We start from the raw sequence: 22,079 nt of genomic DNA on the forward strand, positions 1-22,079 counted from the left end.
ACGAAGGAATCGATGTGGGAGCCATAGCTGCGTCTGCTGCTGCTGCAGCCGAATCACCGTCGATTAGCGACTCCATTGCCGTATATTAATTAAGAGGGTAAATTACAAAGACTTCATACCATAGGGTCAGAGACAATTACGAGATCGACGTTAGTGCTCACAAAGACTGTTCATATCATTCGCACAGCCTTTTACATCGCGTATTGAGAATATTTCCATATTTGTATGATTTTTTTTTTTGGTAAAAGGGACTTGCGAACAGTGTGAGAAGAGAAAAAAAAATTATTGCTTTGAGATGATACGTGATTACGTGTTTTTTTCAGATGAAACATAGTAGAGAGGAAGATATATGCATGCCAAAGGCAAGTAAAACCCGAGACCAAGTATCTTCTCCTGTGGGATTGTTTCTTGCAATGTTGTGAACTTGTAATCAAGCTTCGAAATTCCAATAGGTATCGGCTGATACTTATCATATCAGGAGCTTCCCAATATGCCTTTCTAAGGGATATTTTGGGGAATAACCCAGTTCAGGGGGTAGATGAGCCTTAAATCAACCCCCTGAACTAAGCTGAAAAGAAAAACAAAGTGCGATACCGTATTTATACGCCCTTACTGGCATATCGACTGTATCGATATTTTGAACCATGGTGGTAATAACATGTCCAATTCCAACCTCCCCCATTTAAAATGCATGGTTAGTAGCTAATGACCCCATTTAGAAAGCCATGACACTGATTCGAGGGCCTTGACTAAAGTAGCCACTTTGCTTTCCTTCAGCTTTTAGTTTTAATTACAGAATACAGACATTTGCAGCAGCCCTACCTAGTACCTACTAACCTCGACCGTCAGGTTAGCATTGGATTCAACATATTTGATGAACGTATGAACAACTAGAGTAAATGGGGCAATAAGAGGAGCAGAGCTATCTGATAGGAGCCTAGGAGGATATTTCCCCAGGTCCGTCATTCTTCATCAAGTGCCACTAAATAAGAGAAAATAAATTAAATAATAAATATTTATCCAGTATTTTAGAGTGTTATTGCGATATACCAAAGGCAATATGGCACGCATAACTGTACAAGTTGAACATAGCCTGAAAGACAACATTACAATTACAAGCAGTCAGTCCTCGTCTTCACCATCATCTGGAAGCTCACCATCATCCCCTATCCCTTCTAGGAGAACGTCCACATCCTCCCCTAATTCGATCAGCCTTGCAGACAGTTTCTCAACTTTGCTTTGCTCTTGTCCAAGACAAACGAGCAGATCATTCAGTTCTGCTTCACTCTCTTTCTGAGCTTCTTCCCTTGCCTCAGCCTTCACAGCTTCAATATCCGGGTAGGGTTTTCCCCCTCCTATTTTCAGAGCCTTCACTTCTGATTCCAGCCGGAAGTTGGCCTGTTCAAGACTATTGTAAGCATCTGATAAGCTTTTCAGATCAGACTCCAGTTTACCAGCTAAATTGTGGTACATGAATGCATCAGCTTCAATTTTCGTTTTTTCCGATTTGAGCATCTCTATCCGTTGCATTGCTTCTTGGAGATCCCTACGGAGGGTTTCAGTCTGAACTCTTTCCCGGCCTCCACCTGAAGTTGTCTGATCAGACCCAGGAGCACCACCTCCACTAGACTTGACCAAATCTTCAGCCAAAATAGCATTACGACCAAGAAGATCCTTACAAAAATCGAGTGCCCAAACATTTCACAAGTTAGGATATATAGAAACATTCGCAGCAAAATAATTATTAGAGAAAACAAGATATAAACAAATTAAAAGGTACCTGAATCTCTCTGCACTGCTTCTCAATAAATGACTTAAGACGTTTTATGTAGTCTCCATCACTTTCCCCACCCTTTTGTTCCAATTCTGCTGGCACAACTGCCACCCTGTTCTTTGGATGACTGTATATTTCAACAATATTTTCTCTAATATCTGCCTCCAGCCTATTAACAAAACTAACAAATTGGGCATCAAACAATGACATAAGAACTGGATGTACATTATGATTCTCATCACTTCCATCATTTGTGTCACTATCTTCAACCTCTGCCATGCTAGCAGCATTAGATCTTGTCAGAGGCTTACGCTGTTGGGCAGGCTTTGCAGACACAAAAAGAAAGCTTTTCTGCATCTCATCAAACTTTAAGAAGTATGAGGTAAGCCCAACCTTCTGGCTAATGGCATCGACCACCAAAAAAGCATCCTTGTTGTTATCACTGGATTTATTGAAGAGAACACACTCTCCCAAGAGCACAGCAACCAAACCCCTTACACACACAGTCACAGAAGGGTTTGACACCAACTCAAGCAAGTAAGTGAGATGGGGCTTTAGCTCTAGAAAGGAGCAGACCGCATTAGGGCAGTCAGCCAGCCAGGTGACTAACAGTTGCAGGATAACAGGTTGGATATATGAATCTCCAATTAGAGTTGATTTTTTGTGGTCACCGTCTTTATTTTTTGTGGAGGCAAGAGCCAAGTACTTCACTATTCGGTGCATGAGTGGTTCAGGGGCACCTAATGATGGCAGGGGTGCTTCAAGCTCAACTTTTAGGACCTGCAACATTCCAGTACATATTAATACAAGAGGAGCATATCTTACATAGCACATATGTATGATCACTTCAAACTGTAATGTCATCAATATGCATTGTCTACCAACTGATCAAACTGAAACTAGGAAAGATGGTAAATTAACGAAAACTGGTGAGCTCTTTCGTGTGTCTTATTTTTCTGGAAACATTAAGTAACAATGTGACCCTCAGTTTAAGATGCTTGATGACTTCCTAAACCATCCTTCCCTGTTTTATGGAAAAGAAAGGAAAATGAAATGACATACCCGCTCCTTGCACTGGGCATTGTCCTTCAGTATATGGCAAAGAACACTAGCAGCTCTGCAACAAGTCTGCAAATTAAGAACAATAGATGAATAGTTAGCAGCTGAGCAAACATTTCTACAACTTATGTTCTACATGCTCCTGATCAATGACTGATGCAATGCACAATGATGAACTGCAACTTTGAGGGCACGAAATAAGTACAAGAGGATGATTTGAGAAAACATCTTCGATTTAGATGCATTTGCCAACCAAGTAAATTGGAAATATTTTCATTTTCCAGATGCAGAATGGACACTTCAAACTAGAACCTAATTTTTCACCCAAAAAAAAACAAATAACTAGTACCAAATTACATACATCAAGAGAATGTTAGGATGCAACCTAATCATTCTAGGTCAAATTCTGAGACATACTGGACAAGAGAACTCTTATTAGTACCAATGCTCAACCTCTCCCTTCAAATGACTAGTAAAAGATTCAAAATTCTGCTTTACCTCAAGGTCCCCATCAGTATCACTCAAAGTGAAACCACGTAAAAGCATGCTGCCATAAAACACAAAAATCTAGGAAAGTTATTAATAAATTTCAAAACCTATGAAGCAAAGCAAGTACATTTACATTAAGAAGTAAACTATGAACTAAGTTGAAACATAAGCACACCTTCCAAATGACATGTTAACATCTTCCTCTAGAGGAGCATGAATCATTGACTGTGGTTGAGGAATCATTGTGGATGCCAATATTGCTTGACCATCAGTATTTTTCTGCTTGAAACAGTGGCATAACTTAATAAAAGAGTGAGTGTGATTATAACTTTAAAAGATTTCAAGCGTACAATTGACTACATAATTTTTTGGGGGGAAAGGTATAAACAAGAGTATGGTGAAAACAGCATTTCTAAAATAGGCAGACAGTTTCCAAAATGCATACACAGTCACATAATTAAGAGAATATAAACAAGATATGCATAATTTCTACCATTTCAAACTTAAAGCCTTCAAAATCCAGAAACATGGACTCAGCTTATTACGTGCATATGCACTTGTATGCATGCATACCTAGCTCACAGTGTTAAGCATACATGTGCATTCCTGTACATTGTTGTGAGGCTTAATTATTATTAAGCTGGGCTGTATCTTGTTCTGTGTCATTTTTATTTCTTTGTTTCTTATTGGGCTGAATGGTCCTGGGCTAGCATGTCTTTTAATTCTTTATGTTCCACCCACCAGGGGCATTCTTGTACTTTTGTAATCTTTAAACACTCGTATATAATTTTATATATCAATTAAGGCTGATCAGAAACCAAGATGCCACCAATTCTCTGAACTCTCTTCTTGTTCTTCCTCTTGCTCAAGAGCCTTCATGCATGTCTACATGTTGCATGTTACCAAGTAATGAAAAGCAAAGGCTTACCACACAAATTGATAGATTTATGCACATTTTACAAAGAAGTAATCATATATGTTCCAATAGACATGTCTTGAGGCTGTCAGACTGCAGTCCAGAATAAATTGAAACTTCCCTAGCAGTGAAGGTAGAGAGCTTTGATGCTTTCTCACCCATTCATAGAAGAAATAATAGCAACTATGCAGATGTGCTAGGGGGTTCAGAAGTTAGGAGAGGATACAAAAAAGGGGTCAATAAGAAATAAAAGAATTTTGGAAATTATAAAGAATTTACTGGCTGAAGTTGAGGAAATTAATTTACAGAAGGGGATGACAGTTGGGGTAAATGCAGGAAATGGTGAAGGGAGAAGGAATGGGGGAGAAACCAGCAAGGTAGGGAATGGGGTTCTTCCATTATATCTGTTAAGTGGTACAGGTCCTGGATACTAGAAAGTTATTCTACCTTATGATCTGAGTTGCACTTGCACATACACCTTAGTACATGTTCCTAGGCACTGACAACAGTTTCAGATCTCATTAATGCAATCTCTCCAGGGGGCTAGTCTATGATACTGTCATGTTTCATTTTGCCTCTTTTCCCCTTTGTTTTCTTGTCCTGAGTAACTTGTGTCACTAAAAACACACATTGACATGTGTTTTGTGTCAACATTTGTCCAACACTGTAAAAATCTATGGGAGAAGTATCCTGTGTATCATAGCAAATTTCCAACAGATAGGCTTACATTCTCAATGCTTCCTGATTATTTCCAAAGGTGTCAAAAACAACATAGTTCAACCATGGAGGATTTTGTTTTCCTTTTCCCCTTATTTTTATTGGTCCATAGAGAGTTTATAACACCGAAATACAGTCTTGGTGCATATGTAGGAACAGTTAACTGAACTTGCAATTTCCAATTTTGAACTAAAAGACAAACCTCACAGAAACACTTGAAAACATAGTCAGCTGCTATGAACTCTTGCACACTAGATGTTCGCAAAATTATACGAAGAATTGAATTCAGGGCCGGCTCAGTATGTGGTTCTTCTCCAAGCATTTTACTGGCAAGAGCGTCAAGGTTTTGAGGATGCCGGTTAATCAAATCACCTATACATCGAAGAGCCTGCAATAGTATATAAAACTTAAATGTCATGTTCACCTCTGAAACAGTTAATATATCTAAAGTTGGCATCAATTTAGAGTTTTATTGCTTATTCTTTTTCTCTTTTTTTTTTTGGTCAGATGAGGGATGGCGGGACAAAACTAGTATCATAGTAGAAATAGACACTAAAGTAATATTACAAGTAACAGAGTACTTTCTGGAGCAGCTAAATTATGCACAAGATATTTGTTCAGGATAATGTACAACACTCCTGCAATCAGTAATTGAAACAGTGAAAATTTGTTGTATGAAACAATGTCACAAATCACAATCTTCTTCAGTTATTACTTATCATACACTTTCAAGTTAATTCTAGTGGGTTAGCATGATAGAAAAAATTTAAGAAAAACCAAGTAATCTTTATTCCCATGAACAGTCCATTCTCCCCTTTGGGGAAAACAAAATCAAGGATGTGTGGCTCAAATGCTCATAAAGCTCCCTACAATATTTAAGAAATGTGCAAGTTTTTTATCAGCAACAGATCAAAATGTACAAGATATTTGTTCAAAACACAAATATGGTATTCTTGCAATCAGAGACTGTGATGGTGAAGATTGCTGCATGGGAGTCACCTACCCAAAGTCTGCCGGGTTTTGGGATCTTGTGATTGAAAAATGTGAAAGAAGATTGGCTAATTGGAAGAAAAATTGCACTTCTAAAGGTGGTCCGCTTACACTTATTAAGGCTACACACCCAAACCTCACAACATATCTGCTTTCAGTGCTCAAGATGCCGACCAAGGTGAAAAAGCAGGCAGAGAAGCTTCAAAGTGATTTTCTTTGGGATGGTGCAGGAGAGAAGAGAGATCATTTGGTTAGTAGGAAGGAAGTCCACAAGAACAAGGAGGGAGGACTGAGGTTGGGTCACATTAATGAGATGAATACTGCTCTCCTAGGCAAGTGGTTATGGCAATTCAAGAATGTTGAAAATTATCTTTGGGCTACTGTAATTCGCAGAAAATATGAGAGTAGCAGATTGAGAAGGGGCAGAACTCAACATCTCAATAGGTTCTCTTCGGCCAATCCTTGAAAAGATATAGTCCTCAGGCGGCCTCCTTTCTCCTCCTTCCTTAGATTCGGGGGGGCTCAACCTTTTTATGTGTCTTACCCACACCTTGGTATCGTCAACCCTCATTAGAGACAGACATGGTCTAGACTATAATTTTAATTTCTGTAGAGCCCTCACAGAAGTTCGACTGAGATCTCCCTAACTTCCCCTAATTTCTGACATCTACCTCTCACCTACCCGCCCAGATAAAATAATTTGGTCCCTCACCCCTAATGGAATTTTCATGACCAAATCCTACCTCCAAGGGGCTGATAGCTGATTCTGCTTCCTACTCCTTTCCAAACACAAGTATCTGGCTCTCTCCGGTCACTACCACAATTGCTTTCTTTATATTGGGAAGCATCTTGTGACAAGATAAACACTTATGATCATATCCAAGAAAAAAGAAAAGGGTGGCTATACATTTCCTCTCATGGTTGTGTTCTGTGCCTTAAGGATGGTGAATCCATTAGGCATCTCCTCATTAATTGCCAAGTGGCTTGTAGTTTATGGCAATATTTTCAGGATTTGTGATAAGAGATAGCAGCTTTTACAGGGTTCCCCCCAATTCTGTTTGCAATTTTATTATTCAATGGCAGAGCAGAAAAGTAGGAAAAAGAGGCAGCCTCTATTGGAAGGAGGTAACACATAGAGTAATGTGATGCATTTGGGAAGAGTGGAACAAAAGAATATTTGAGAACGAATGCACATCCTTAGAAAACCTGAGAGGACATGTAGTGGTCTTCATCAATTCCTGGATGCTAAGTCATAAGTCCTTTAACGGCTTCAGTTTTGCAGATCTAGACAAGAATCTTTTGGATACCTTGCAATCAAACCTCCTTTGTGTCCAAGACACCCCCCACCCCCCCAACACCTTTATTCTGTGCTTTGAAGATGGTAGCCTAAGATCTCAAGAGAACCCACAGGGTGCTGGCAATGGGGGTGTCATTTTAACTCAGCCTCAAGAACATTAGCCACTGAAACATAAGAGATAGGAAAAAGAAAGGTTGTTCGACAGGAAGAGAGAGAGAATTAGGGTCAAGAAAAAAGACAAGACAGTTGAAACCATGATCATAGCCAAAATTTAAATAAAAAAATAAGGATGTAAAAACAAAAAACAATTAAATGTTCTGATAGTGAAGATTTTACCCAATAAGATAAATAGGTTGGAAGGAAGATCAAGTTCTAAAAGGATCATGAAATCTTAAAAAAAAATGCCCAATAGACCATATTGTTGGATCCATACCAGGTAAAAGATCTAATGAAACAATACAATAATGTAAAGAAGAAAAATCAACCAAGAAAGAAAAAGTGAAAAACTAGATCTTGAATGTAAGAAATCAGTAACAGGAAGATCAATCATTCAGAACTTTGTGTAATGCATCAAATAAAAAAAATATAACTTGGCAACCAACTAGAATTAAATTGAACATGTATGGTATATAACAACTGAAGAAATACAAATTTTAGTGGTATATAACAACTGAGATTTTGTAAACAATGTCACCATCTCTCTTCAGTTGTTACTTACATTACACTTTCAGTACGGACTTTCAAGGCTGTGGCATCGGGGGGAATTGCTCTAGTGGTAGGCCAATATGGGGAACCAGACTCTGCCTATCAGCCATGAGTACAATCTTCCTGTCCACATCAGCACATAATCCACTATATATTTCACATTTACCCCAAAATAGTAGTCTTCGATTTTTTTTCTCTTTGGCTCAGTTTGGAAAGAGTACAAATACAAACATGTACAGTACAAATAGATACAAAATACAAGGTTTTGCACTCTACATATTTATATTTGTACTCCTTCCAAACCGAACCTTAATTCTTTTGATATGAGCAAGTTTTAAGATGTAGCAGACAGAGACTGTCAAACAGCTAGCTTTTTCTTTCTTTTCCATTTTTCCATCAAGTAAGCATTAGAAACCATTCAGGCAGCCACTTTAGCTGCCACAGGACATGAAAGGAACTTCTATTTTTATCATATGATAGAAACTACCTCATTTACATGAGAGGCATACTCTGTAAACCAGGCATTAAACTCCTTAGGTACTCCCTTTCATTTGTATTCTTTCTATTTAAATGTTTTCCATCCTTCAATCACTATGAGAAAACAAGAAGGGCAAGGGAATAAATCCTAAAAGAAATGCTTATCTTACCGAACAACGCACAGCAACTGCAACCCACTGGTTCTCTACTCCCAACATTAGAAGATGGTCCAAAACTTTTTTCTGCAATTCTTACAAGATGACAATAAATGAGACATTTTCTAAGCCAAACGTCTCAACATAGATGGGGGGCTTAAGACAAACCTGAGCTAAAACAGTCTGGTTAGTCAGCCTATTGTTATCTTTGCCAGGTTCAACATCTGGACCTCCCATCAGTAGCAACGTGATAGTTTCTAACGCACTGAGAAGATTCACTGTCTACTGGCATGGTGTTTGGTTTTAGACACAACAAAACTTCAACAGTAAGGTTTTAAGACGGAATATATTTGGTCACCCAACAATAGAAGATCTAACTGCATTTAAACTATACCAACCCAATAAAGTAGTAAACCTTTTCCATGAGTACCTCACCTTTTGTTGGGTAAAACTGTAGGCACTACTCCGAAGCTTCAAAATCGATATTATAGGCTCAAAACCAATTGTTTCCCTTAGTAATATCTGAAACATGCAAGAGGTACAGTTACCATCATTGAATAGTGACAAGTTGAATCTGGGTCCTCCCAAAGGGGTTACATAACTATACACATTGTATCCTTGCTTGTTGGGAACTGCTGGTTTGTCCTAGTCTAGCAATTGCTCTGGGTACTTCACTTTTCTATATTTAAATTTAATGAAACTTGTGTTGATCTGTTCCTGATTAAAGAAATAACAAAGAAGGCTAACCTGATTTGATGCATTGCTGCGAATGAGGTTGTTCAACAATTCAAGACAGTCCTGTACAGTAACAGAAGTATCAGTGATACCATTATAGTTTCATGGTATTCATTTGTCATCAATTCATTGCTTAGAAATAAACACAAAAAGAAATCAAATGTCAGCCATTACATGTAGTTTGAAAAATCAGATGCAAAGATGATACAGAGATCATGATCTGATAGCAAAATCATAAAATAAAACACAACATATTTCCCTTCTTGAATCAATAACCAAACAAATTAGAATCATTGTAACCAAGAGATCTGTATAAGGCATGAGGAACAGATTTCTTAAGCATACAAATAAGAAAACCAAAATCATATTATTCTCCATGCAAAATCACATACATTCTCAATTTTTTTATCAACATCACATACATTCTCAAATTGAATTTCAATCCCTGCCTGATGTTTTTTTTTTTTTTGAGCATACAAAAATTTACACTAAACTTCTACTAATATTGCAAGTATCGACACACAAAAAAGAGACCGAACCTCTCAAAAAAAAGGACCTAAAATAGCTTTCAAGTTAAGGACAAATCCTTATCTTAGTAGTCTATGCATAATCCATTACTCTTTCAATACAATGGACCAACTCAACATAAGATAACAAGTCTTAGGCCAGTGCCAACTAGCACAAAAATGACTTGTTATTCCACTCGTTCAGCATTTCTGTAACACCAATACACTACTAAAGGCTCAGTTTGAAAAGAGCAAAAATGCAAATATGTACAGTACAAATACATAAAAAAAAATACAAAATACATGATTTTGCACTCTACTTTCGAGAAGATAACCATAACATCAAGCTTCTGTAAGAAATACCCCTTCTTTGGTTCATACCAAAATTTAGTTGGTCCTATCCTCCCTCCCTCCCAATCCTATTTGAAATTCAACACAAGATTCACAATATCTTGACTTTAAAAAGAAATCAAATGCTTCTACAATCCACAGCTTATTCAAGTGGATTCCAAGGTACATTAATGCCTTTGCTGATGGCCTTGCTTGAGGAAGAGATTCTTTTTGCATACTGCTTTTCTTTTGTAATGTTCTGGTATTATGTAGTGGTTGATACTGGGCATATTATGTATTGTCACCCTTTCATTGCTTTAACGAGAGGAGATTACTTTATAATATTTCACATGATAAAGTCTCCATGGGCTGTCAGATAAACTTATTTTTTCCTTACAACAATAAAATACCTTTGATGGTTGTTGCAGGTTATAAACAAAAAAGAAAGAGTTACAGAAAATTAAACAGCATACATATTTTGTACTAGAGTATGGCACCAAACAGAGTTGAATGGTGGAACAGAATTCATGTTGTCAACCCCATATAGTTGAGACAAATTAGTTGAGTCAAGTTTATTTTTGTACTCTCTTGTAAACACTAAGAACTTTCTTCAAGTTATTTATCAACTGTTAACTGTTGGTTCACACCAGAAGTTATGTTTTTCTAGCTATAACTCTCACCAAAACAATTGACCTCGCATTCTACTTCTCTGTTTGATGCTAAACATCACCCAAGAATTTGTTCCTCTTTGTTTTCTAAGAGTGAATCTCACTAGTGAACAGGACCAAGTTTGACAGTATTACTGTGCTTTGTTTTTGAGGCATAACACGACCACCTATGATATAACAAACAACCTGCACTAAGAAGAAATAAATCTGGAATCATAAAAACTTTAACAGCACTTGGTTTGCTAGAAAAACAGCACAAGTATGAAGTTCTAGGCTCTGAAAACACCCCAATATGCAAAAGACCCCACAAAGTTGTAGGGATATATGTTTATTCCACGACCCTGGTTAGGCTGGACAGATTCTTGGTTTCTTCAAACTGGGATGAATTCTTTCCTGATTTCAGACAGCTTACCTTTCCTAGACCGATGTCCGACCATAGCCCTATTCAGCTTGTTTGTGGTCTCCGTAAGACAGTCAAATCTCCGTTTAAGTTTGAAAATGCTTGGTTTGAGGAGGAAAATCTTATCCCCTTAATCAGCTCTATGTGGAATGAGTTGCAAGTGGAGGGCTCTAGTTCTTATGTCATGGCATCAAAATTATAGGCTGTCAAGGGTAAACTAAAAATTGGAGTAAGGAGAAGAATATGAAGTGGGTTACTGATAAGAAGGCTTTGTTGAGCACCATTGTAGAGATTGACAGAGCTGAAGAGGCGGATCCCTTGTCTGAAGATCTGAGACCTAAGAGATCAATTGTAAAAATCAGATATGATAAGATGGCAGTTGAGGAAGAGAGGAAGTGGAGACAGAGCCAAATCCATTTGGCTTAAAGAGGGGGATAAAAATACAAAGTTCTTTCACAAAATGGCAAATGCTCGTGCTAGGTTCTCTTCAATCAGCAAGGTGGTGTGGGAGGACAGGTGTGGTGAGTCTAGTTCTGAAGTCAAATCTGTAGCTACTTCTTTCTATAAGAACCTTTACAAAGAGAAGTGGGTTCAGATAAATGAAGAGCAGAAAATCTGGTTAGAGAGACCATTCTCAGAAGAGGAAATTAAGGGTGCAGTAAAGAAGCAAGAAAATGATAAATCACCGGGTCCTGATGGGTTCTCTAATCTATTCTATTTAAAATGTTGGGATATTGTGAGGAGTGATCTGATGCAGGTGTTTCAGGCATTTCACACTAATGCCTCCTTTCAGAGAAGTCTGAATACAACTTTCATCACTCTTATTCCGAAAATTGAGGGGGTTGTCAATATAAAGGACTTCAGGCCCATTAGTCTCTTGCACAGTTTCTACAAAATCTTGGCTAAGGTTTTGGCTGAAAGAATGAAAGTGTGTGTTAGGCAGTGTTATCTCTTGTAACCAAAGTGCTTTTATCCCGGGTAGACAGATGGTTGACTCTGTTCTCATTGCTAATGAACTGTTGGAGTCCAGAAGAAGAGAGGGGACCCCAGGTGTTCTGTGTAAACTGGATATTGAAAAAGCTTATGATCATATTAACTGGCACTACTTGGATCTGGTTTTAGAGAAAATGAATTTTGGGCAGCTTTGGAGAAACTGGATCAGAGTTTGTGTTAAGACTCCTAAGTTCTCCATCTTAATTAACGGGCAAACGACGGGGTTTTTTGGAAGTTCAAGAGGTTTGAGGCAAGGTGACCCTCTCTCTCCCCTACTCTTCATTTGTGTCGTGGAAATTTTATCTCTCTTTAGCAAGAAGGATGCTGAAAATGGGCTTTGGGAGGGCTTTGCAATTGCTCCGGGAAAAGAAAAAGTCAATATTCATCAATTTGCTGATGACACCTTATGCTTTGTTGATGCTTCCCCTAATCAACTGGAGGTGGTGCCTGGAATTTTGAGTTGGTTTGAGGTGGTGTCTGGCCTTAAGGTTAATTTGAGTAAATCTCAGATTATCCCTATAGGTCTTGTTACAAATCTAGAAGTTTGTGCAGAAGTTATGGCTTGTCAAACTGCCCATCTTCCGGTCAAGTACTTGGGGTTCCCTCTTGGAGCTAAATATACTTCCTCTCAAATTTGGAATCTAGTGGTTGAAAGAATGGAGAAGAAATTGGCTTCCTGGAAAGCTAAATACCTTTCTTTTGGGGGGAGAGTGATTTTGATTAAGAGTACTCTTTCTAATTTACCTACTTACTACCTCTCCCTATTTCCTATTTCTTCCAAAGTGGCTAACAGAGTGGAGCAACTACAGAAAAACTTTCTTTGGAGAGGTTGGGAGGAGGAGAAGAAGGTTCATGTTGTAAACTGGGATCAAGTGTGTCTTCCTAAGAAAGTTGGAGGGTTGGGAATAAGAAAATTGAAGAAATTCAATTCTGCCCTCCTGTGTAAATGGCTTTGGAAATTTGCAAATGAAAGAAATGCTTGGTGGAGAAAGATGATTGTGGACAAATATGGAGTGGACTGGGGTGATTGGAGATCCAATTCTCCTATTTCAAGAGGGATAAGTTCCATTTGGACAGGTATAATGAAGAACGCTAGTTTATTTGAGGAAGAAATCGGTTACAACTTGGGAAATGGGGAAAGAATCAAATTTTGGAAAGACTCTTGGTGTTTTGAAGTGTGTCTGAAAGATGCCTTTCCTCTCTTATATCAAATTTCTGTAAATCAAGACTCATCAGTTCAATGTGGATGGTAACTCTTTCAGTTGGAACCTAACTTGTAGGAGGCACCTCTTTGACTGGGAAATTGAGGAGTATGCAATTCTGTTGGGCCTGCTCCAGAACCAGAGGATTGACCCAAACATGGAGGATGTTTGGAGATGGAAATGGGAAGCTGATGGCATGTTTTCTGTTAAGTCTATGTTCAGTAAGTTGATAAGTTCAGGTCAGGAAAACTTTCCGGCTAGGCAGATTTGGAGCTCATTCAATCCTTCTAAAGTGAAGTTTTTGCTCTGGACAATGGCTTTAAATAAATGTCTATCCAAAGTTAATCTAGTGAAACTTGGCATTCAGATTTCGAACATGTCATGTGGCTTATGTGGTGGGGTAGTAGAAACTACTGAACATCTGGCCTTACATTGCCCAGTCTCGAATTATATTTGGAGGCATTTTCTCCAAGCTTTGGAAATCGGCTGGGTAATGCCAATTTCTGTGAAGGATCTGCTGTTGTGTTGGTAGATTGAGGGTCTCAGCAAGAAAGGTATCTTGGTTTGGAAGACTATCCCGGTTGCTGTGCTTTGGACTATCTGGATTGAAAGAAATAACAGAATTTTTCAGGGCAAAGCTAAATCTTCAGAGGAAATGGTGCAGAAAGCTGTAGGTAAACTTCTGTCCTGGGTGTCGGCATCGAAGTTGTTTAAAAATCAGAATTTGAGTCTGTTGTTTAGATTTCAGAACTGGTTGTATCTGTAATTTGTGGTGGCTCTAGGCAGCCTCTAATGGCCTAGGCTCCTTTGTACTGGTTCTTATTTTAATAAATTACCTTACCTTTTCAAAAAAAAAATATATATATATATATATGTTTATTCCACGACAAAATTTCTTCCTTTTTTTAATTAAAAATTCTTTTCTTAATCAATAAAAGTAGTTTCATTAGATATAAATATAAATGATGTGCAGAAACAGGATGACTATGTGTATATGGAATGGTATGATACCAGAAGAGTAATAACATCAAAGTCTCCCATTTGTTATCAAAGTCAACCCTTGTTTAGTGTTCTATGATGCTGGAATGGTATGATACCAGAAGAGCTTTGCCAAATCAACCCCCCCCCCCCGCCCCAGGTGAACTTTGATGAATATCAAATGATTGGTTACCACTGTTGTGATACCAGTTGATTAGTTATAAATTTTTTATATATCATGCCTCTCTGGTATCATAGTTGGACCCCCTTCTTTGTTTGAACTGGTTTAAATTTAAAAATCGAAGTTGTAAAAATAAATTGATTGAAACAAGAAAAGGAAATTCTGAAGATCACCTGGACAACAACACCACCTTCAGAACCTCCTTCCTCTTTAATAATGCTGAAGATCTTATCAAATGCACCTTCAAAAACTACAATTTTCTGAATTTCCTGAAATTAAAGAAGAGCAACATTTAGTACAAAACAAAACATTTTTCACCTGGACAGAAATTTGTGAAGACTGTAAGGGTGGAAGGAAATCAACCTCAGCTTCACGAGTTAGGTAAGTAAGAAATAACAAAGCCTCATTTCGTATAACCTACAAACAAACAGAACAATCAGTCTTAAGCTCAAAAGGCACAAGTGCACAAAACTTTTAGAGGTCTCAAAAATTAGGGAAAAAAGTAAAAGGAGAAAAAGTTCTCGTTAATGTCATTTGTTATAGCAAGATATAAAGTTGTGAATAATGTGTGATGTGTAGTTACATTTAAACCCACTATATGTTGCTTTTAGGGACACTAAAGATGATAATTTCATCCTCCCACCACTCATTAGTAGCAAAATGCTTGTTATAAATGAAGTTGGGGCCTTCTGGTATAGGGGGTGTGTTCAGAAATGATGAAGGTAACATAGGTGCAATGTACTCTGGTCCAATTGGCTTTGAAGACTTGACAAAAGCTGAATTTATGGCAGCTGTGTTTGGTGTGCAGAAGGCTGTGGAAATGGGTGCCCAACCTAATTATAGAAGGTTTATTCAAAAGTGATAACCAGCTTGTTAATGAATGAGAAAAAGTAACTTGGATGTATAGAAATCTTATGAAGAAATGTGAATGCTTGACCAGGAATATGACATGGTTGATTCTTTGGCTAGGCAAAGGGTAAATACAAATCAGGTTTTCTGGGCTGAATTGTAATTTTTGTTTCTGGGGGAAATAGCTGGGGTTTTCCTTTGATGGCTTTTCCTGTATTGGGTTTTTGACTTTTTACTTTTTTGGCCTTTACTCTGTTGTATATTTTTGTAAATTTAATTAACGAAAAAGTTTATATATGTATGCTATATATATATATATGAAGAACAAAGGTTAACAATTCAGGGAACTAAAAATTCATAAAGATAAATAAGATGCCTTTTAGTTTCTAACTAGAAGATATTTTTTCTTTGCTTCTGTATCCTAATAAGCTCATACCTCACGATCCATAAGCATATCCATAAGCCGAGTTATCCCACGAGGAATAGAAAGAATAGCTTCTTGTAATCTGAGGAAGGAATCTCAGCAAAAACTTCATCTCAGGACGAGTAGAGAATCCATGGACTAAAAGTAATTTTTCAGCTATTCATAATATACCTATTTGGAGATTTTGTAATGAGGGCTGTCAAAAGTTGAAGAGTATAATATCGGACATAGAAGTCCTCCTCTGCCTGCCACAGTGCCAAAACAGACAAAATTATGCAGCTTTTTAAACATCATATCTAATCATGAACTATTATGTGGGATCTATAGAGTAAATAGACCAAGGGAACTCTCACCAGCAAACTTATAAGAAGAGAAATGCTTTCTGATTCTCTAGAAAGCAAATCAGAATTCATTAAATCTGGCTGGACATCATTCTTTCGCCCCGGTGCATGACTAATAGGAGTCAAAGCACTCACAAGAGTTTCCAGGGCACCTCGAACCTGTATACATTCAATGAAAGAAAAGATCAGCATGTCACTAAATAATAATAGGGGCAAAACATTCTTTGAAAGCAATTCATCAAAAAAAAATGCTCTGAAAGCAGTACTAAGAACAAAGAAAAAAGGCCCTGGAAGGAGAAAAGGGCAAAAAAAGGCATGATAGCCCATCCTTGCAAATGAAGAATAGCTAGCAAGTAGCAAAGCAATAAATATCCATGTGATCTTGCCCATCAGTTGCATTATAGTAAGATTACATGCACCAGAAAATTAGTTTTTAATATTCTGAATAGACTAAAAATACTCATATTCCCACACAAGGAGAGGTTTGAAAATGTGTTCTATTAAATATTTGCAGCAAAGTTTATCTGTTGCATCAGAACCCATTTTACATAACCTGGACTGAGGGACTAAGTTAGACACGTGTTTCAGCAAAGGTATCAAACATCAAACAGATGAGGATATCAAAGCACTTATTAACATAAAAAAAATATATATATAAAGCAAAGAAGAACTGACCATCTCTACATCATCACGTTCTTCCTTTAAGACACCCATAAGCACGGGGAAGCCTGTGAATAACAGGAACATAACACATATGATATACAAGAGGTAATGTGGAACATTCTTTTTTGGAAAGAATTAATAATGAAAACCCACCCATTGCCCCAAATGCTAGCTGTGCAGCACCACTCTCTGCGACAACAGACTGAAGTTCAGTTATGGCTATACGCCTATCGTCTGCTAAGACACCATTGCTTATACGGTCGAGCAAGCGTTCCACATAGCTATTGAAACAAGCAAAACCATAAATATTAATTTTAAAAAGAAAAAACACAGAAACAACAAAAAAAATCACAAAAGATATTCATAATCAGTCTCACATTACATGGTAAATTTTCAGCCAAAGCATGCAATCATTTTACCATTTTGCTTGGAAGACGATGGATACCCCTAGGCAATCTATTGTCTTTAATTGAGTCTTGGCCAGTGAACGGTTTCAGTGAACAAGATCACATAGTATGGAATCTCATCTCTCTTGTTACATGGTAATGATATAGAGGGAAAACAAAATTGGAGCATTTGATGGAAAGAGATGTCAACTAAATACAGACACTGGAGCATTTGTATGGAATCTCTTCTGTTTTTTGCTTCCATTTTAGTGAAAAAGTTTTTAGGGAGATTGTGAACTCCCTAATAGCTGAAGCTCAAGTTACATTAATTACAATACACTTGAATATTGTATTAAGTATTTTACCCACTAAAAACAAAACGTTTTTCTGATGAATCACTAAAAACAAAACATTAAGTACTTATTAAAAAAAAAATAGACAAAGCAATAAGTCATTCTGTTTGGCTACTACATCCATTATCCAACAGTCCCTTACACTTCCATTCTTACAGATTTTGAAGGGGTGGATTTTGTCAATTTTTGTAATTATTGGGAAAAGGTTATCTTCGGGTCATAATGACGATTAGCCATAGATGTTGTATATGAGCTACAAAATCTATACTATATGTAGTTGTATGGGTGAGACTCCCTGTAAATCTTTTTTACCATTAATAAAACAATTTTCCTACTTGTGAACCAAAGCATATGGTGCAAGTGTGAAAGTAGATAAACCAGAAAAAATGAATTCAGGAATAACAAACAAGGACCTGAAGCTAGTTAAAGAAAAATTAGCTTGCTAATTAAAATATGAAGGCTGATATTGTATCTTCTATTTTTCCTTTTTGGTGAATCTTTTTTATTTACTATCAATAAATTGCCATATGAAGGCTGAATATCAAATCATATCCTATTCTAATTTTCAAAAGGAATATTCATGCAAATAATAGGGGCCATTGCTTGGTGTAATGGTAAAATCTTGGTCTGATAAGCATGATAACACAGGTTCATGTCTGAGTCTCTGAGAGTATCTATGTTGAGGAAAAAATGTCAAAGGTTAGGTCTGCATCCAGTCCACCCCTCCCAAGAACCCAGTATCTGTGACTAACATCAGAAAATGACTTTTTATATTTTTGCAAATAACCTAGTCGATTGAAAAATATATTTACACAAAAACAGACTAACAGAGATACTTTGAAACTAATATGGCATCAATTGCACACTTAATTATATTCCTTGAACCATTATTATCATCATGGAGAGAAAGGAAAGTGAGTAGAACTTACCTATCCTCACTAGAAGCAGAATTGTCATTTCCAAAGACAAGACCAACAACTCCCTGCACAAGATTGCAAACTTAATTTCATATGATAAAAAACAAACCACTATAACGATGAAAACATAGTAAAAAAAGGACTTAATTAGCTAGTAAATCAAATTGCATTAGTTGATAGAAGAATTAAACCACTTCATGTAATTCAGGAGGTGTCAAAGCAGTTCCAATCGCAATGCAGATAGAGATAGACAAGCAAATAATATCGTTAATAATTTTACTGCACTTTTAAGGAATGTTTGCTACAAAAATAAATATGACACACTTCAGCTACCATCTTAACCAACCAATATATGGATGCCCGTCTTTATAACCAAACAACCATCATATCATTACTGTGTAACAATGCAAAGACGCTTTGCAACAACTTACACTGTTCCAACAAATTCTGAAAATAAATAAATAATAAAAGAATAAGAACTCGAAAACTAAACTATATCCAAACTAGCATAGCATAAATTTATCAGTACCATGTTTAAAGTTATGCATTGAACAGTATAAAGCCGATTCAATCGTCGCCATTTAAACAGGCCTATCACGGACTCCATCTGACCAAATTAAACCCAAACTAAACAAATAAGTAAATGACGCATACCTTGTAACTAGATACCAAATCCATCTCCTAGCGTATTCGAGCACGGGAATACGCCCCAAAGAGAAAAATTAACAAAGCAGCAGGCCTTCCGCAGTAGATAATAAGCTTCAAACTATGAACAGCTATACCCCTCAGATCACCGATTTCAGTCCGAAACACCGACTTGTCTAAATCAAAATAAGTCAAAGAGACAAAAAACCAATCATATGCGACCTCACATCATCCAAATTCTGGATTGAAAAAACCAATAAAAAGGTAACAGAAAAAAGACCAAACAAAAGCATCAATGGCAAAGAACAATGGAAATTAAAACCCTATAACAAAAATAAACAATCTGAAAACCTGTTCCTAGCGAGGGAAAACAGAAGAAAAAGAGCGATCCTCTCTAATGCACGTACCGAAGCCGGAAGCTGAGAGAAGATCAATTGAAAATAATTGACAAACGGAACGAAGAGAAACTTCGGGGAACAAAGGTTCAACTCATCGAATGCTTCGACCTCCTCTGCTTTTGTCTGTATTTTCAATTTTACCCTTCAGCATGTCTTTCTTTTGTTTCCAGTTTCCAAATGTCTCTGCCTGCTTTGTTCTTTTCCTTCGTGGTTCTGAATTGTGACTCGTGATGGACTTTTTTTAGGAGGAGTAACACAAAGTATAGTCCTACAAAAACCTAACCGTTGGATTAGCCTTTGATAGGATTCAGTGGTTTCTGAACAAGTGTCATGTTCAGAAGATTCTAATCTAACGTTTAAAGATAACCCTCTCATGTGAGCTTTCTCGTTGGATAGTATTCCTCCTGATTGGGATGCCACCTCTTAATGACAGATTGTACTCCATCTGGCACAGGCACGTGACACTAGTGATATCAACGGGCAGGGATCTGCTACCCACAAAACGCTATCAATGATGTCCCAACAGCCCACTGCACCCGCACATTGAGTACATCTCTATGGAGAGATGTTCTCAATATACGGTTACAATAGTTTGTTGGGAATTTGTTGCTACCATTTGTTTGGTAGTTGATCCGAATTCGGTCTGAAAAGCTTACTGAATCATTATCTCGGCCGTAAACCTTACACACGGCAGCCGATTGGTGGCCTATTTCCTGTCCGTGACAACTCACCAGATTTATTTGTTATTTGGATAAATTTATGTTGCCGGAAAAGACATGATACCGGAAGAGCTAATGTCCGGGACTCTTTGGTTTCAATTTTTTTGGGTACCAATATCCGAGTTTCATTAATTGGTCTAACCGGATCACACGTTCAGCCAACGCGTGTGGATCGCCGCATATCCATTCTCTTCCCGGGTGGCCGCTGGCCGGGTGATTGAGACAAGGGATGGCAACGCGGCGGCTTTTGTAAATTTTTAACCCTCACCATCGAATTCGGATCAGTCTTCAGTCTTCACAACTGCTACTCACAGCCACCACTAGTAATCGTGCATTAGGAATATCTCCGTACTGTAGTTTTTATTTTTTGAGAAATATTCTCGATGCACAGCTGCAATTGGCTGGAAGGGTGTGTGGGCATCGTTTTCTGAGGACTGAATACAATCTCTTTTCCATCTTCTCAAAATTCAAACCATTCACCGTTATTTTTCACGATTTCTCAACTTTCCAAAACATCTAAAGAACCCTAGTAAGTTGATGGCAAATGGTCTAACGAATTTTGATAGATTACTACTTTACCCTTTATTATATTTGACCCATTTTACAATATACCAAAAATACCTCTACCATTCTTCAACCTAAAACCCTAATGGTTTGAACCTATGAAAGAGAAAGGGGAAAAATGACCATCACCGCATTTTCCAACATCACCAAAGGCGAAGATAATCATTGTAAGATAACGAATGAACTCCAGTATCTGATCAGTGGTTCATGTTTTCCATATTGCTAATAAAAGGAAATGAGATTGGCGATTTGATGATTTGTCAACCTCTAAAAACCCAAGGATTGTTGTCGGCTACTGAGACATACCTTGCCATCATTTATCTTTGGAGCCTTACTAAGGCATAGCTTTGTCGTCGACTATTGGGAAACATAACCTTGCCAACGTCGTGCACACCTCAAGCCATGCACACGGTTAGTCAAAGCTAGACCTGTTCATGGGCCGGGTAGCCCGACGGGCTGGCCCGGCCCCCGGATAGGCTTGAACACACACTTGAGCCTGTGGGCTTGACCTCGGGCCTAAAAGCCCGAGCCCAACTATGTGGCAGGTCGGGCTAGTCGGGCTCGGGCTCGGGATTTGTCAAAAAAGCCCAGCCCAGCTCGGCCCGACCTATAGGTTAAACCAAAAACCCTAGACCTAAATATCCTAACCCCTCTCTTCTTAGTCATCTCTTTCTCTTAGTTTTAGTCGTCGAACCTTAGTTCTCTCTTCTCAGTTTTCACAGTCACAACCTCACACTCTTAGGCAGACAGAACCGGCGAACACTCACCAGCGCAACCAGTGAACTCTGGCAGACAGGCGGTGAGTCCTCTCTCTCTCTCTCTCTCTCTCTCTCTCGTTCCTCTTCTCACTTCTCTTCTCTCAAAATCTCATATGCGAACGCATGCATCGGCGAGGTGACGAACACAAGCATCGGCGGCGGCGATGAACAGTCATCGTTTTAAACTCTCAAAACCCTACCCAAGCCTAACTTTTCCCTTCCCTCTTTATTCATGTCTTCTCAAGTGTTTTCTTCTCTGATAAACGGACCAGCAGTTCTCACTTCTCATTCTCAGTTCCTTGTTCCCTCTCAATCGTTTTTCTTCTTCGGTGATCTCCAACGAACATAGGCTAGCAACTGTAGCCCTTCTTTTTCTCATTACTTTCTTTGGTGAACTTAGGCTAACACCTCAACGCGAACTCAACACTGGCGAACAGTCACACGAACTCAGCACCGGCGACCATTTTTCTGTTAGGTCGGGCTTTGGGAT

At 38.0% G+C, this 22,079-nt stretch overlaps 1 protein-coding gene across 2 annotated transcripts; it reads right to left on the reverse strand.

The window, feature by feature from the left end:
* Window positions 1–977: 977 nt before the first annotated feature.
* GC6 (golgin Putative 6) lies at window positions 978–19,760 on the reverse strand. 2 transcript variants are annotated; one of them, XM_010255105.3, is made up of 20 exons: window positions 19,558–19,760; window positions 19,160–19,326; window positions 18,518–18,570; window positions 17,003–17,130; window positions 16,862–16,914; window positions 16,199–16,345; window positions 16,017–16,090; window positions 15,858–15,927; window positions 14,936–14,989; window positions 14,746–14,841; window positions 9,327–9,377; window positions 9,015–9,101; window positions 8,748–8,861; window positions 8,595–8,666; window positions 5,158–5,343; window positions 3,498–3,601; window positions 3,332–3,380; window positions 2,837–2,902; window positions 1,781–2,554; window positions 978–1,674 (listed from the first exon to the last, which is right to left on the reverse strand). In XM_010255105.3, the coding sequence occupies exons 2-20, from the start codon at window positions 19,181–19,183 to the stop codon at window positions 1,123–1,125; spliced, it is 2,754 nt and encodes a 917-aa protein (XP_010253407.1). In that variant the 5' UTR covers window positions 19,184–19,326; window positions 19,558–19,760; the 3' UTR covers window positions 978–1,122. The 2 variants fall into 2 exon arrangements, with proteins under 2 accessions (XP_010253407.1, XP_010253408.1); XM_010255106.3 differs by having other exon boundaries at window positions 19,502–19,669.
* Between the last annotated feature and the right edge of the window lie 2,319 nt (window positions 19,761–22,079).

Source organism: Nelumbo nucifera, chromosome 2, assembly GCF_055504915.1.
Source record: "Nelumbo nucifera cultivar China Antique chromosome 2, China Antique-T2T, whole genome shotgun sequence".
In the NCBI taxonomy this organism is placed as follows: domain Eukaryota; kingdom Viridiplantae; phylum Streptophyta; class Magnoliopsida; order Proteales; family Nelumbonaceae; genus Nelumbo; species Nelumbo nucifera.

Excerpts from the sequence above, each read along its gene's own strand:
- GC6 (XM_010255105.3), bottom strand. The coding sequence starts at position 19,183 with ATGGATTTGGTATCTAGTTACAAG. Across the intron at positions 8,862-9,014 it reads ACAGTTTTACCCAACAAAAG|ACAGTGAATCTTCTCAGTGC; the intron begins GTGAGGTACTCA and ends CCATGCCAGTAG. Across the intron at positions 3,381-3,497 it reads GTTAACATGTCATTTGGAAG|CATGCTTTTACGTGGTTTCA; the intron begins GTGTGCTTATGT and ends GTTTTATGGCAG.